Raw genomic sequence first — 16277 nt, 5'->3', positions numbered from 1 at the left:
CCAAGCTCTAGGGTGACAGGGCCATTAGAAAAAGCTAGCTGAGAGCACATGGCACTTGTGCCACAAAATACAGGTTCCTATGGAAAGGACTCAACAAGTGATGGTGATAGAGGGAGGCAGAGAGAGCTGGGGAGGACACTTACATTTCCCAAGTCAAGGATGAAGCAGTCGCCCTTGTTGAAGCTATCCCATGAAACAGGAACCTCTGTGGCCCGGGCTGTTCGGCGCCCTTTGACCTGGAACAGTCTCTGCACAACTACCTCGTTGGGAACCACGTGCTTGAAGCCAGAGGCCACACCGCCTTTCTGTAAGGTAGAAGGGAAGCAGGAAGAGCATTACTTCTAGGGTTAGCAGGGAGAAATATAGAAAGCCAAGGGGAACTGAACAGAAGAGTCTGCTGCTTCCACTGTCTTTTTTACCCCAAAATTCTCCCTTAAGAATTCTCCTTCCATCCATTATGAAATGTTAGAAATGCAATCCATCTGCCTCACTACACTTACTGATTATGCAGCCTTGGGTAAGTGACTTAAACTGGTTAAGCCTTAGTTTCCTCACTTATAAAATGGGGATAATAATACTAATTGCCTCATGGGATTTTTTTGGGGGGTGAGGAAAATAGAGGGTGAGAAGGGGAAGGAAGAAAAGAAGGAAGGAAGGAAGGAAAGAAGGAAAGAAGGGAGCATGATATAACAGAAAGGACACTAGATTTAAATTCCAAAGATCTGAGTTTGGATTCCAGCTCTGCTATTATTAACTGCAATTGACCCTTGGCCATTCACTTAACCATTCTGAGCCTTAGTTTCCTCATTTGTAAAGTGAAGATACTAATCATCACACTGTTTCCTTCATAAGGATGCAACCAAAATGCTCTATAAACTTAAGTTATTGGAACTATTAATACTGTTGTGATTTGTATTGCTACTAATAAATCCTATATATCCATATAATATGGTGAATAAAATGCTGCTCAATTTGGAGTCAGAGGACCTGGGTTGAAATTGAGGCTCTTCTATTTACTCAATCAGTTATATTATATGTGCTAAGTACTAGGGATACAAACAACAAAAATGAGAGAAGCATCGTCCTCAAGGAGTTTACATTCTAATGAAGGGATACTACATGTTCATAGACAAGTGAATACAAGATATGTATACATATACATACACACATATGTATATGTATAAAATGATAAGGTGGCTGGAACAATACTTAACGGGGAATCTGGAAAGACTTGAAGAATAGGGGATTTAAACTGAAGGGAACAAGGGGTTCCAAGAAGTAGAGATGAAGAGAGAAATTATGGGGAGAAGTTTGTGCAAAGACTTAAGGCCAGGACATTGAATGTCATATACAGAAGAAAGTAAGTAGAACACTGTGTGTGTGAAGGGGAGTAATGTGTCATCAGCCCAGAAGAATAGATAGCTAGAATTATATGAAGGACTTTCAATATCATCAGAGGAGTTTGTATTTGATCCTGATTTGTAATCAGGAGCCACTGGAGGGGAAAGGAGGGTTAGATCCAAATTTCCATCATGCCAACATAATATTTTATCTTTTTGTCTCTTCTTTCTCACTCCTCCTAAACCTACTTTTCATTCTCTCCACAATCTCCAATCCCTTCGTTCCTCAGTAGTATCCTAGGTCATAATCCCTTCTCTGGCCACACTTTCCTCTCTTCCCTTAGTGAACCAGTCAATGCCTCACCAACTTTTACTCTTGAATGCCTTGTTTCCTCGGCTTATCATTAATCACACCTGGCCAAACCAAAACCTTAGATTACTACCACTATCCGCCTCCTTTATTCTTACTCATATGCTACTGAACAGAACTGCAGGAAACTACAAAATTGTTCTGAGTAGGCCCACTGCAAATTTGTTAGCTAATATCAACTGCCACAAGGCAATCTTACTACTCTACCCCAAATGAATCCTACTCACCAGAGCTGCTGTTCCCAATCTTCTCTTCTCTCCTCAATCCTCCCATAGTATCTCCTTTCCCAATCCCCTCATCCAAGGACCCCATCTCATACTTCACTTTAAAAATTGAAAACATTCAGTGAGAGCTCCCTTTTTTCTTCCTCATCTTACATCTCTTCACTTTTTCCTTCATTCTCTGATAAGAAGATGGTCCTTCTACTTGCCAAGGCCAACTCCTTTTCATGTACCCATGATCCCATTCCTTTCCATCTTTCTTAGTAGGTTGCCACTCCCTATCATCCCCACTAACTAATCTTCAATCTCTCCCAATCCATTGGTTCCTTCCTTGCTGCCCATAAACATGCCCATCTTTTTCCCATCCTTAAAAACCCTCATTATAGCCTGCCATGACTACCAGTTATCATTCTTTATCTTTCCTTCTCTTTTCAACTAAACTGAAAAATGAAGTTCAACTCATCTACATTTGGTGCCTCCACTCCCTTTCCCCTCACTCTCTTCTAAACCCTCTGTAATCTGGCATCCAATTTTATCATTCAATTGAAACGGCTCTCTCCAAAGTTACCAATAATCTCAATTGCCCAATCTAATGGGTTTTTTTTTTAATCTTTATCCTTAAAAAACAAAAACCTCTCTTCAGCATTTGAGACTATTGTTCTTTCCTCTTGGATACTCTGTATTTTCAAGACTCAGCTGTCTCTTGATTCTCCCTCCACCTGATTGTTCCTTCATAGTCTTCATACATCTTCATCTATGCCACACCCACTGACTGTAGGTATCCTTCTTTTCTCTGTACTCTCTCTTAGTGATCTCATCAGCTTCCGATGGATGTAATTATCTCTATGTAGATGATTCCCAGAACTATTTATCCAACTTGTTTCTACAGTATCTCTTGCATGTATCCCCTCATCACCCAATCAACTACAACCTTAGCCCACACCCTCATAACATCTTGCCTGGACTACTACAATAATTTTTCAATTGGACTCCTTGCTTCAAATCTCTCCCTAATCCAATCTATCCTACACACAGCTTCAGAATTAATTTTCTAACTATGTTACACTCTCTCCTCAATAAATTCCAATGATATTACCTCTATATCAAATATAGATGAAATAAAGCTCTTCTGTTTGTCATTTAAAGCTCTTTGCAACCTGACTCCTTCCTGGCTTTCTATTATTTTAACACATCATCCCCCTCTACATATTCTACGGTCCAGCCACTCTGGCCAACTTGTTATTTGTCACACACGACACTCCATTTCCTAACTCCCTTTCTTTATACTGACTGTCCCCCATACCTGGAATGCTCTCTCCCCTGACTTCCAACTCACAGAATCCATGGCTTCCTTTAAAACTCAGCTGAAGAACCACTTCCACTAAGGGGCATTTCACCGGCCCTCCCCACCCTTGCCAAGTGCTAGTCCCATTCCCTCTAAGGTTACTTTGTATCTACTCTGCATATATCCTGAATGTATCTATTTATGCTTACATTGTCTCCTTCATTAGAATGTAAGATCCTTGAGGAAAAACCGCTGGTTTTGCTTTTTCTTTCTATCTTTAGCCCTTAGCACAGTGCCTGGCACATCAAAAATAATTAATAAAAACCTGTTGATTGATATCTGGGCTTCAGTTTCCTCTTCTGCAAAATGAGGGTATTGATCTAGAGGAATTCTTAGGATCTCTCAAACTCTAATATTCTATATACCAAGCAAGGTTCCTTTCCACTCTAACATTTGATTTTCTATGTCGTATCACCTTACATTCTAAGTTCCCTTCCAGTTCTAACACTCTATGTTCTAAGGTCCCTCTCAGGTCTGCAGTCATTTGTTGAACAGGAGGTTATTAAATTAAAAACTAACTATGTGCAAGATATAGTGCTAAGTGCTAGAGAGAAAAGAGGAAAAAAATAACTCATGATCTCAAGGAGTTCACATTCCATTGATCAGGAATATGACATGTATACAGACAAAGATAATTAAAAAGTAGTCTGTGGTGGGTGCAAAGGAGAGATCCAGAAAAAATTGTTCTAAGAATATAGAGGGGAAGAGAGATCATTTGGGAGAGAGAGAGAATTAGGGAAGATTGTGTGGAAGAGGTGATGAGCTGAGCTCTTGAAGGAAGAGATTAATTCCAAAATGCAGAGGTGATAAAGGAGTGCATCATGGCCATGGCTTCCCCCAATCCAATGCACCAAGGCAAGAAACAACATGTTGATTTCAGGAACCAGCCAGTAAGACCAGCTTGGCTGGAACCAAACGTGTGAGAAAGGCAAGGTAAAATTAGGCTGGAATAATAGGTTGGAGCCAGCTTGTGAGACTGGGAAGGGCCTTAAAGGTCAAGCTTTATCCTACAGGCAACTTGGAGACAATAAAAGTTTTCTTGGCAACTCTAGATTTCTATGATTCTGTTTCTACATGGCTTAACGGCATCTTTCTCTCCCCCCTCCCTGTAGCCCAGACCAGGATACAATTGCCTCCCTTCTGTTTGTATGCAGCTCCGTGGAGCCTTTCAGAGAGGCAAGTCTTGCATCAAGTCTTGCATAATACTCTGCTCCTTCGGGATCTATAATTTATGAAGGAATCCAGCCCGGTGCCTTTTCCTACTATTGCTAGGAGAACTAAGTGACTTAAGAAGGCTTGCAAATAGCAGAAAATACAGCTCCATTTTGACCACTGCCTCCCTTGAGATGCAGGAGAAAGAGTACAGGAAGTGGGACCAGAAGATCAGAAGTCTTAACTATCATACTAACCAGCTATGTAACTTGGGGCAAGTCACTTCCACCTCCACCTCTGTGAACCTCAGTTACCTCATCTATAAAATGGTAATAATAATATGCTATCCAGTCTCACAAGTTTGTATAGAATGGATGTGGAGTGTTTGGTAGCTAAAACATTACTTTAAAGTGTAACAATTGTTTTTTCATTAAAAAAAATTAAAAAAAAAAACCCCAGACCATTTCCTAGTTCAGACTCCTCATATAATTAATAATACGTAGAATAGGGGCAGCTAGGTGGCGCAGTGGATAGAGTACCGGCCCTGGATTCAGGAGGACCTGAGTTCAAATCCGGCCTCAGACACATAACACTTACTAGCTGAGTGACCCTGGGGAAGTCACTTAATCCTATTGCCCCGCCCCCCCCAAAATAATAATATCTAGAATTTTTTCCACATCTAGGTTCTTATATTTAAGAGCAAGAAAGAACTTCAAAGCTCATTTAGTTCAAACCCTTCATTTTGAAGATGTGAAATCAAGGCCCATAAAGGTTAAGTGACTTGACCAAGGTAACATAGGAAGTAAGTAGAAGATCCAGGATTGGAAACCCCGAATCTTTCTGTTGTGCCACCATACCTCGATCTATCTTGATGACAGGTAATTTGATTAGCTATTATTCTCCTCATTTGACAGCTCTAGACACTAAAGCCCAGAACTGAGTGACTTACCTAAAGGTCACACAGCTAGCTTCTTTCTTGATTACCTCAGATCTCCTGATTTCTAGTTCACTGCCTTTTCTACTATGTTATCTCCAGATTTTCACTCTCCCTTTTGGATTCCAATTATGCCACTGTAGTTTGGGACTACAGATTTTTCTTCACTCAAGGTCTTCAGGCAGAAACTGGATGACTGACTTCTTGACATGTATGTCGTGGAGAAAATTACTGCCCAGGTAGGCAATGGATTTATCAGTCTCTGATATACTTTCAACCTTTGAGATTCTATTTGATTTCAAATGCCTTCATATTTCTGATGCCTAGTGTATATCAGATGTTTAATAAATGTTTGTTGAAATGGATTCTGCCCTCTGGAGCCAACATGAACAAATCTGCTTCTCCTTCTACATGGTACCTTTTCAGACCTGTAAATACCATGATCATATCTCCTCTAAATCTTTCCTTCTCTAAGCTAAATATGCTCGCTTTCTTCAACCCAGTGATATTTGACAACAAACATTTCTTAATCTTAGGTTAATTCTAATAAATAGCACATTATAAAAAACAAATTCTAATAAATAAAATATCATGTTATGTATTGATAAATGTTATTTATCTTTGATGATATAATATGGAATCCCCTATCTATCTTCATATAACATGGTTTCCAGATTCATAGCATGTTAAAGTTGGAAAGTATTATCTACAACAGAAATATCAAACTTGCTGCCCATAGTATGGCCAGAACCAGATTAAAATGTAATTGGGAAATGTTCGACAACATGAATGAAATTACAATTCAACATGAAAAATATTAATTTGTGGTTTTTGAAGGCAATATGTGGTCCACAGCAATCCATTTCTATTTAACACCACTGACCTAGGCCAAAACTTTCCATTTTACAGATCAGGAATCAGGCCCAGGGAGGGGAAGTGATTTGAACAAGATTATAAAGCTAGGAAGTCACAGAGCCAAGACCCAAGTTCAAGTCTCACACCTATGAATTCCTATCTGTAAAGTACAATAAGGCTTTTATGCCAATTTCCCAACGCTCTGCCCCTCCCAGAAGCATCATGGGAAAACACACCCAATTCTTTGTGATCACCCACATAATAATCCCTTGTTTCTTCAGAAGTTTTGAGGCCTTTCCTATCCATCATCTCATCTGATCCTCACAAAAGCCCTTTAAGGTAAGCAAGGCAGAGATGATCAACCTCATTTGTCAGATGATGCTGAGTGAGGTGAAGTCATTTATCTAAAGTTATCTAAGTGCTGGAAACTCTGGCTTCCAGATTCCTAGGCCAGTGCTATCCCCACTACACCCTCAGTCTCCACCACCCCCACCCCTTCCACATAATGAAAAATCCAGGCCTCTGGTCTCATTCAGGAGGGTTATTCAATCCCAGCTGTGGGAATGAGCTAAGCCAAAGGAAGGATCAGTCTGGAGCCTGGGAGACCCAGACCCTGGGTCAAGTTCAGTTCAAGTTTCCTTCTTTTAAAAGAAATAAGAACACAACATAGTTGCCTGTTGCTAAGGAGAAGATTCATCCAAAATCAGAGGTTCTCCAGGGGCTCTTGGGTAACAAGAAACTCTTTGTGAGTGAGATCTTGAGAAATAATGTGTAAATGAATCAGAATCAGGGTCAGGTTCCCCTCAGAGACACTAAAAGTGGTTTGCTCATATTTAACAGTTCACCGGCCCTGGGCCAGCCATCCCCTTGGCCAAGACCAAGTTTATGTGAGGCTAAGTTTCTCTCAAATCCCCCAGACAGAAACAGCCAACAATTATCTATGACCTGGAAAAGCCCATTTCCACCTTCTCCTTTCCCTGACAATATCTTGCGGGGGATGGAGCCATAGGCACCCTAAATCCTAGAATATTAGAGCAAGATTGGACCACAGAATACAGATTATTGAAGCTTCAAGGGACTTGAGAGATCCACTTCCTCATTTTCCTGATAAGGAAAATGTCCGCTAATTACTGGCAAATAATTCTGACAGTTGGGAAGAGGATGTTTCTAATCCTGAGCAATGTATACCTTGTACTTGATGCCAGATTTGAAGTAGCCAAGGAAGGTTGAAGACTCATAGCCCTGGACCTCCCGGTGCTGAATGGCTTTTCCATTCAGGTAGTCATCCATCTGTACGGTGAAAATGGCAGCAGCTCCACTCTCATCCTGAGTACACTCATTCCCTGGGAAGGGGGAGAAGCACAGTTATTATTAGCTTGGCATAAACTAGCTGTAATGTTGGGTCAATCGTTGCTCTTTCTAGAATCAATTACCAGTCAACAAACATTTATTAAGTGCCTACTGTATGCTGGCCACTATTCAAATTTCAGGAATCAGGAAAGAACCATAACACATGAAGTCTTTGAAATGAATGACTATTATAATCTCTTTCAGTTATTCCCACCAGGATACTCAGGCCAAAGCTTCCAAGGTCCCCAGAAACAATGTTCCTTGACAATGAACTGATGCATATGGGAAGACAGAGATCTCTTACATTTGTGGAGCCCTGGATACCATGCAGAAATGCCTTCCCAGTGATTTATAGGTCTAGAGCTGAGCACCAAAAACGCTATCTAGTCCAAACCCCTCATTTTACAGATGAGGAAACTAAAGTTCAGGGAGGTTAAGTGACAGACAACTAGGTGATGAACTGGATAGAGCTCTGGATCTAGAATCTGGAAGACCTGAGTTCTTATAAGCTATGTGACCCAAGCAACTCATTTACCCTCTGTCTGCCTTAGTTTCCTCATCTGTAAAACTAGGATTAAAAGCAGTACTGTGAGGATAAAATGAGTTACTATTTGTAAAGCTCTTTGTAAATTTTAAAGTGCTATATATAAATACTAGCTATAATTATAGCCCAAGGTCGCATAGGTGTCAAAGGTGGAACTTGAACCCAGGTCTTCTGGACGCCAGGGTTGGCTCTTCACTACACTATGCTACCCCTTGCTCACCTCCTTAGAGCCTCTATTTGAATCACATTAGAATGTAAGCTCCTTGTGAATAGGGATTGATTCATTCTTTGTGTTTATATTTCCAGCAATAAGTGCTTGTTGATTGATTAATTGATTGATTACTCACTAAGTCCTTGGAAAATGGCCAGGAAGGGATGAATATCCTGATTTTAGAGATGGGGAAATAGAGGCTCAGAGAGGAGAGTGGTCATAGAGGTGATAAGGGTCAAGGCTGAGATTCAAACCCAAATCTAACAGGGCCTGAGAGGTCCCTAAGACTACAACACAATAAATTTGGGTTCAGAAGATGACAGCTGCTATTCCCTAGCATCCCTACTCTGGACTCAAAATGGTCATGTCTATGTATCAGTTTTATATTTAACAAATGTTTATTGAGTGAGTGACTGTTAGGGAATAATCTCTTTAAAGGTCCCTGTGCTAATTTCACTATCACACAATCCCCCCCCCTCACCCCCCACCCCCAGGCCTGTTCCCCAGGTCACAGGTTCCATGCTTCATCGCCACCTGTGCCCTTCCTTCTCTATATACTGATTACCACTCTAATTACTATAGTGAATTATTGATGATAATGAGACTTTGCCTCTGATAAAGGTGCCAGAATTTCCTGTTGATGGCACTCACACTAAAGACTGGGAGGGAGATTTATTCTGTGTCTTATTTTTACTACTCCCCTTTTTAAAACTGCATTTTAAAATTGGATAGGTTTTGACATCAGAAATGAAAGGGACTTTAAAATGAATGTTAGAACATAGAAGATTAGGTTATTTAGAACATAGAATGTTGTTGTTAGGATGTTAGGGTTGGCAAAGACCTTAGAGGTTTTTAATCTGAATCTCTAGCCCACATAGAAATCCCCCTCCTATGTTATCCTTGACAACATCTGGTTATTCAGTCCCTGCACAGTAGGTGCTCAGCTCAGGGATGGGGGGAGGGAAGGAGAAGGGGAAGGGTTCGGGGAACGCCAGCTCCTTACCCAGCCAGAAGTGGAGGTCGTACTGCAGGGATCCATCTCTTCGTTTGACGGTGTTCAGGATTAAATATGCATCACCAGTGAAGAAGTCCCCATACAGGTTCTTGGGTACTGGTACTAAGTCAAACTGCTCCACCCTCCAGATCTGCAGGCCAGGCTCCTTCCCTGCCTTCAGGAACTCTGCATGTTCCACCACCATACTGACTGGCTGGGGAGAGAAAAGGATGAAGAGAGTTAATGAAGAAGTATCACAAAGGGGTGAATTCAGAAAAAGTCCTTGAGTTCCAGGACCAGAACCAATTTCAAATGAAGATAGAATGGTCTCCCACAGTGGAAAACTAAGATCTCAAAAAGGACTCAAAGAGAAACATCTAATCTTTTGCAGTCTGCAACCATTATCCTGGGAAGATGTGGGATTTCTGTAGCGCATTTCTACAAAGAATACCGGGATGAGAATCAGGAAATGTGGACTCTATCCCTGACTCTGCCACTAACTAGTTTTGTACAAGTGACTTCCTTTTTTCTGGGCCTCAATTTCCTCATCAGTAAAATAAGGAGGTTGGGCTAGTATCCCTTTTAGCTCTAACATTCTCCGATCTGTGTTCTAATATTCTAGTTCTAAGACCTTATCCAGCTCAAACTTTAATTTTTTGATTCACATCATTCTCTACCCCACATGGAAGGCTCCCAGAATCCTGTCTCGACCTTGTCGAGGTCCTTTTTGACCTCTCTCTTTCAGAATCCTTCCTCCATTTTCCTTCCTTCTTGATCCTCCACTGACTTTCCCAGTTTTCCTCTTCTGATACCAAGCAATTCCTGTTTGCTTGAACTCTGAACTCTTAAGGTAGCAATGAGGCACAAAGGCAGAAAATTGAATTATGTAGCAGTTAAAACCCAGTGCCTTCAGCTAGGGAACCCACCATCATTCTCCCCTTTACTCTGGGACCTCTGATTTACTTTCCTAAATATTTAGGAGATAGAACTTATAACTGAATGAGATTTCCCTTCTTCCTTTTTGGTGGAGCTTTTTAAAGACAAACAAACAAGCATTCTAAAGTCTGGCCCCAAATGCATCATGATATTTTAAAGAGCATTGGACTAGGAGTGAAGAGACCTAGGTTCTGTATACAGCTCTGCTACTAAATAGTTGAGGGACCTAGATAAGTTACCTCACATTTCTGAGGCTGTTTTCTCATTGTAAAAGGAGGGGGTTGGAACGAGGTTGCTTTCAGCCCCATCGTTGTATGTTTTAACATCCTCCATTCTAAGATTCTTTTGGGGTCTAACATTCCTACATTCTAAGGGCCCTTCCAGCCTTAATAGTCTCTGTTTTTGAAGGTCCCTTTCTGTTCTAAAATCCTAGTCCCGAAAACAGCTGCCTTTCTTTCATCATTTTCTCCAGAATCTAGGTATCCTGGATTGGCCAGTGCAAATTTTTAAAGCATAGCCTTTCGCAAACCCCACAGACAACGACTTGAAGAGACCATCCAGACTGTGCTTGTTTTCCGCCACAGCCTTGCCCCCCTCCCCCCCCACCTCCTTCACACACCACCAGGACAAATTCCGAACTTTAAGCTCTACACTGTCCCTCCCCGAACTACCCACCCACACCCCAGCAGCAAACTGCCTGATCCTGTTTGCAAAATTCAGAGGACAAATACAGGCCAGCCCCGAAATCAATAGAAATCGATCGGTGGCTCTGCTGGGGTGGGGTCCATCCCATTGCTGGATACAAGAGGGAGAGAAAACTTTTTGCATGCACCCATTCACTCTGCCCCCAGGAAGAAAGAAGATTGCGGCAGGTGAGCAGTTGGTTATGCTGAAGAAGGCAGAAGAGCACTTCCAAAGGCGATGCTGTCGATTAGTAAATATTCCAGTATAACAGCCAAAGGGAGAGAAAGAGGGGTCCAGCTTGAAACCGCGACCGGAAATCATACTTACAAAGCAACAGAATAGTTTTTCCATTATAGACCTTAATTATGCCCCTTTTCCTAGCGTTGTATCTGAAAAAACTTATAATAGAGAGTTAAATGGGGTTGTTTAGGGCAGGAAGCTCACAGCCCCGGCCTCCCCCCTTCTCCCTCTGTCCCTGCCTCCCCCCCCCCCCCCCGGGCGGCGCAAATCCATCCCCCCTCTAGCGGACTGGGAAGAGCGGGGGACGCCGGCGCCAGGCACTCACCCCCGCGGACAGCGCCACGGTGGCTGTAAGCAGAGAGACCAGTGAGCCCGGGGTGAAGGCGGCATGCCCGCAGCCTGCCCGCAACAGAAGGCAGCCCAGAGTCGCCAGCACCAGAAAGCCGCGGGCCATGTCGGTGCCCAGGCTCCGAGGACAGCGAGGAGAGGCTTAGCCGAGAAGACGGGGAGAAGGTTGGCTGCGTCCTTCTCCCACCAGCAGCAGGGCCAGTATATAAGATGGCCCGGCCCGCCCAGCCACAGTAGGGACCCGCCCCAGCTCCTCACGTGAGTCCAGACCCAAAGCAGCCACCTGGCTCTGGACCCAGGGCCCTCCTCAATCTAGCCTTCCTGTCCCAGCCCTGGGCCTTTCATGGAGTATGGGGCAAAATCACTGGGAGGTGATGGGGGAGGGAGGGAGATGTTCAGATTGACCCATGAAGGGACTCGAAGGGTCCTTCAGTGAAAGAGACCAGGACCCACCACCCCATTCTTAGGATCATAGAATTTAAAGATGAAAGAGACCTTAGTAATCATGGAATCCAAACCCCTCATTTTGCCCAGAAAGAAACTGAGTCCCAAAGAGGGAAAGTGACTTATCCAAGGCCCCGAAGTTAGAATATGGCAGTTCATATTTGAATCAGGTCTTCTGACTCTAAATTCAATGCTCTTTCTAAGTGAATGCCACTTACATCTCTTACTTCCCTCAACCTCATGCATGAGCACAGCCCATGTCTGTATGGCCATTTGCTAGGTTACAATGCACTTTACCTACATTGTATCCTCACAGCATCCTTGTGAAGGTAACAAGGCAGGGATTGTTCCCTCCATTTTGCAGACACTGATAATAGTAATGTTGTCCACATTTCTATAGCACTTTAAGGTTGTTTTTCCTTTCTTTACAAAACTGTGAGGTAGGGCACACAAATGTCATTACTCACATTTTGCAGATAAGGAAAACTGAGGAAGCTTAGGGGAAGCGATTTGTCCAAAGTCATCTGGTAAATTGTAGAAACTGATCTTTGGACTACGAAGTCCAAGGCTCTTTCCATTAGCAACCTCTAATAATAATCTTCTGCATGTGCATTTATAGCCCTTCACAGTTTACAAAATGTTCTCACATGCCTTTGCTCCTATCAACAACCCTCCGAAAAAGTGTATAATGCAAGTGATTTGCAGTCAAAAAGCCAAGGTATCAGTCCCAGTTGGACTACCTCCTACTGCCACAAAACTATCTGTATGACTTCAGTCAAGTCATTTAATATCTCTAGACCTCATTTCCTTCATCTGAAGAATGGAGAGAGAAGAGGAGGATTGAGAATTGGACTGTGATAACGTTGCCTGGAATGGAGTAAATTTTTAGTAAATGTTTGTTGATTGATTGACATCAGAGACATTTAACCCAACACTCTAAATATACAGTGACACCGATGGTGACAATATGGTACAGAGAAATAAAAGTGACTTGTCCAAGATCACACAGGTAGCAAGTAACAGAGTTAGGATATGAACCCAATTATTCTGATTTAATCCATTTATCCTATTTAATCCATTGATCCTATGCACCATCACCTCAGTCTTATCCAGGAGCCTGCCCCTTCAACTATCCCTTCTTTTTCTCTAATTTTCTTTTTTTAATCCTAATTCTATTAATTTATTTTGTTTATGCATTGCTATAATTTCTAAATCCATCCCTTCTCCTCTCCTTTTTCTTCCCAGAAAGCCATTCTTTATTTTAAAAAAAGATTTTAAAAAAGGAAAAATAAATGCCAGTTCTGCAAAAACCAACCAATGCAATAATTATCAATATACCACACCTATAGTCTCCCACCTCTGCAAAAGAGGTAGGGTCTTGCACTAATTTTCAATCTCTTTTTATCTACTGAATCTTTCCCTGCTGCTTTACATATGACCAACTCACTTCCATTCTTAAAAAACCCTTAGATGATTCTATAGTTGCCTCAAGCTACTTTCCTATATCTATTTTTCCTTTCACAGCCAAACAGAAAAAGCACTTTATATTCCATGCATCTATTTTCTCATTTCACACTCATTTCTCAACCCTTTTGACCTGGCTTTCAATCTGATCATTCACCTAAAACTGCTCTCTCCAACAATCCCTTAACTGTCAAATCAGATGGTGTTTTCTCAGTTCTTGTCACTTTTTTGACCTCTAAAGCATTTGACACTGTTGGCCAGCCCTTTTTCCTAGACATCTTCTCCTCCCTGCGTTTTTATCACACTTGTCTCTCATTTTCCCTCCTTCCTGTCTAGCATCTCCTTCTCAGTATCCTTTATAGATCATCATTCTTAACCCATCCCTATGTGTGGGTATGGAGTACTCAGAGTTCTGTCCTGGGCTCTTTTTTTCTTCTATCTACAAATTTTCTCTAGGTGATCTCATCAACTAGCACAGGTTTAACTATCAGTTCCATACAAATGACATACAGACTTGTCTTCACAGGCCCTGTCTGTCTCCTAAATCATTCTTACTTCATCCAGTGCTTATTGGACATCTCCAAATGAGTGTGCCACGAACATCTCAAGCTCAGTGGGTCCAAAACAAACTCATTGTCTCTCTGTCCCACCTTCAAAAAACAAAACATCTCTTCCCAACTTCACTACTTTTTGGAGGGGACCACCATTCTTCTAGTCATCCATTTTCACAACCTCAGAATCATCCTTGACCTTTCCCTCACCCTTGACATTCAAACAGTTGTCCCTCTTGTGAATTCTGCCTCAGTAATCTCTCTCACATCCATCCCCTTCTCTTTGCTTACATGGCCACCATTCTAGTTTTTCTCTTGTCTGGATTATTGTAATAGCCACCTAATTAATTTTCCTGTCTCCAGTATCTCTTTTCTCTAATACATCCTCCACCCGTTTGCCAAAGTGATATTTCTTTTTGCTTTTTGAATATTTTATTTTTCCAGTAACATATAAAAATAATTTTTAACATTTGTTTTTTAAAATTTTGAACTCCAAATACTTTCCCTTCCTTCATCCCTTCCCCCTCTTTGAGAAGCCAAGTAATTTGATATAGGTTATACATGTGCAGTCATGCAAAACATATTTCCATATCAGGCACATTGCAAAAGAAAACACAAACAAAAAAAAAAACCCATCACACACACACAAGGAAAAAAGTATGCTTCAATTTGTATTCAGACTCCATCAGTTCTTTCTCTGGAGGTGGATGGCATGTTTCATCATGAGTCCTTCAGAATTGCCCTGGATCATTGTATTGCTGAGAATAGCTAAGTAATTCACAGTTGATGATCCTACAATATTGCTGTTACTGTGTACGATGTTCTCCTGGTTCTGCTCACTCAAAGTGACATTCCTATGCACAGGTCACTCACCTACTCTAGAAGTTCCAGCGGCTCCCAATAGCCTCGAGAACAAAATGCAAACTCCCCTGGCTTTTAAAATCCTTCATAATCTGGCTCTTGCTTAACTTTCCAGGCATGTAGTATATTGCTCCCCCTCACACACCTTATGCTTCAAACAGAACGGCCGATTTGCTATTGTCCACATAGGACATTCCATTGTTGGACCTGACTTTATAAGAACTAGAATCCATTTCTTCCTCACCTCAGCCTCATAGAATCCCTAGTTTCCTTCAAAACTCAGCTCAAGTACCACCTTCTACAATAAAATTATCCTTATTCCTTACCCCAATTCCAGCTAGTATCCTCTCATCAGAAATCACTTTGTATATTCTTTGAATTGCCTACATGCATGCTGTTTCCCTCTAAAAGAATGCTTCATGTTTGTTTTTGTATTTAATGTCTAGCACTGTGATTGGCACATAGTAGGTACTTAATAAATGCTTATTAAATTTAATGGTCTCCCCCAGCTCTAGATTTATGCACCTATGAATTCTGTTATGTATTAGATCTTTATTTCTCTCTTTGATTTCCCTGGGGCACAAGCCCACTTTCAGGGTCAAAGACTAATGAACAACAGTTTACCCCCTTTTCTTGCAAAATTCCAAACTTGTATCTAGAATGGTTGGACTCAAGTGCTCTATTTGTTGATGAATTCAAGCATTGGTTGGTTTTACAAAAATGGCTTTTTTTCTCCCTTTCTTTTAAAATCTTTTTTTTTTCTTTTTAACAAGGGGTGGCTTGTTGGGAGGGAAAATGGGAGGCAAAGGGATAGGGTCAGAATGATGATGATATATGAAAACCAAAAAAAGAATAGAAATTAAAATTTTAAAAGAAAAAAAAATTAGGGAAAGAGAAGAGATGGGAAGGATCAAGGGCACAAATTCTCTAACTTGAGTTATACAGTTTGGGAGAAGGGCCACCTCTTTCAGAATGGAGCAAAGGAGAAAAAAGTGTGTGTGTGTGTGTGTGTGTGTGTGTGTGTTTGTGTAGGGCTAGCAGGTGATGTCAAAATGATTTGGAGTGCAGGGTTGGAGAGAAAAGGGGAATCAGGATGGAAGGCCCATACAATGATCATTTCCAAAGCACTCTTCACAGTCTTAGAACTGACTCAAATCTACCCAACCCACCTCTTCCCTAGCTACCAAGAATTTTCTCAGTAAACTGTTCTTTGGACTGCTTAGTCTGGAGGATGGGGGACAGGGCAAAAGAGATTACATATTTTATCTTTTAGCCATAAGCTTGAGAGTGACTGTGGTGAATTGGTGTTTTCTTTTTGTTTTGTTTTGTTTTTCCTGCTGGATCTATGATTTCAATAATATAGGAAACTCCCTTTACCAATACAGATCAGCACCTGTTCTGCAACTCTAGGGTTTAGAAAGTTGCCTGGGGCA

At 41.5% G+C, this 16277-nt stretch overlaps 1 protein-coding gene across 3 annotated transcripts in view; it reads right to left on the bottom strand.

Annotated features, from left to right (window-relative positions):
* LOC114047010 (gelsolin) overlaps window positions 1-16277 on the bottom strand; it is a 70649-nt gene that overhangs the window by 20944 nt on the left and 33428 nt on the right. The window contains exons 1-4 of one of the 3 annotated variants that reach the window (XM_027867652.1): window positions 11502-11728; window positions 9326-9530; window positions 7406-7560; window positions 144-305 (exon numbers count right to left, since the gene is read on the bottom strand). In XM_027867652.1, the coding sequence (XP_027723453.1) occupies window positions 144-305; window positions 7406-7560; window positions 9326-9530; window positions 11502-11630 (651 nt within the window). In that variant the 5' untranslated portion in view covers window positions 11631-11728. Of the gene's footprint in view, window positions 1-143; window positions 306-7405; window positions 7561-9325; window positions 9531-11263; window positions 11303-11501; window positions 11729-16277 lie in introns of those variants that run through there. The other 2 variants (XM_027867654.1, XM_027867655.1) reach the window with 2 other exon arrangements.

This window comes from Vombatus ursinus, unplaced genomic scaffold (genome assembly GCF_900497805.2).
Source record: "Vombatus ursinus unplaced genomic scaffold, bare-nosed wombat genome assembly UNPS02014786.1, whole genome shotgun sequence".
In the NCBI taxonomy this organism is placed as follows: Eukaryota; Metazoa; Chordata; class Mammalia; order Diprotodontia; family Vombatidae; genus Vombatus; species Vombatus ursinus.
Note: the sequence above shows the minus strand (reverse complement) of the source record. Positions and strands in the feature narration are given on the sequence as shown.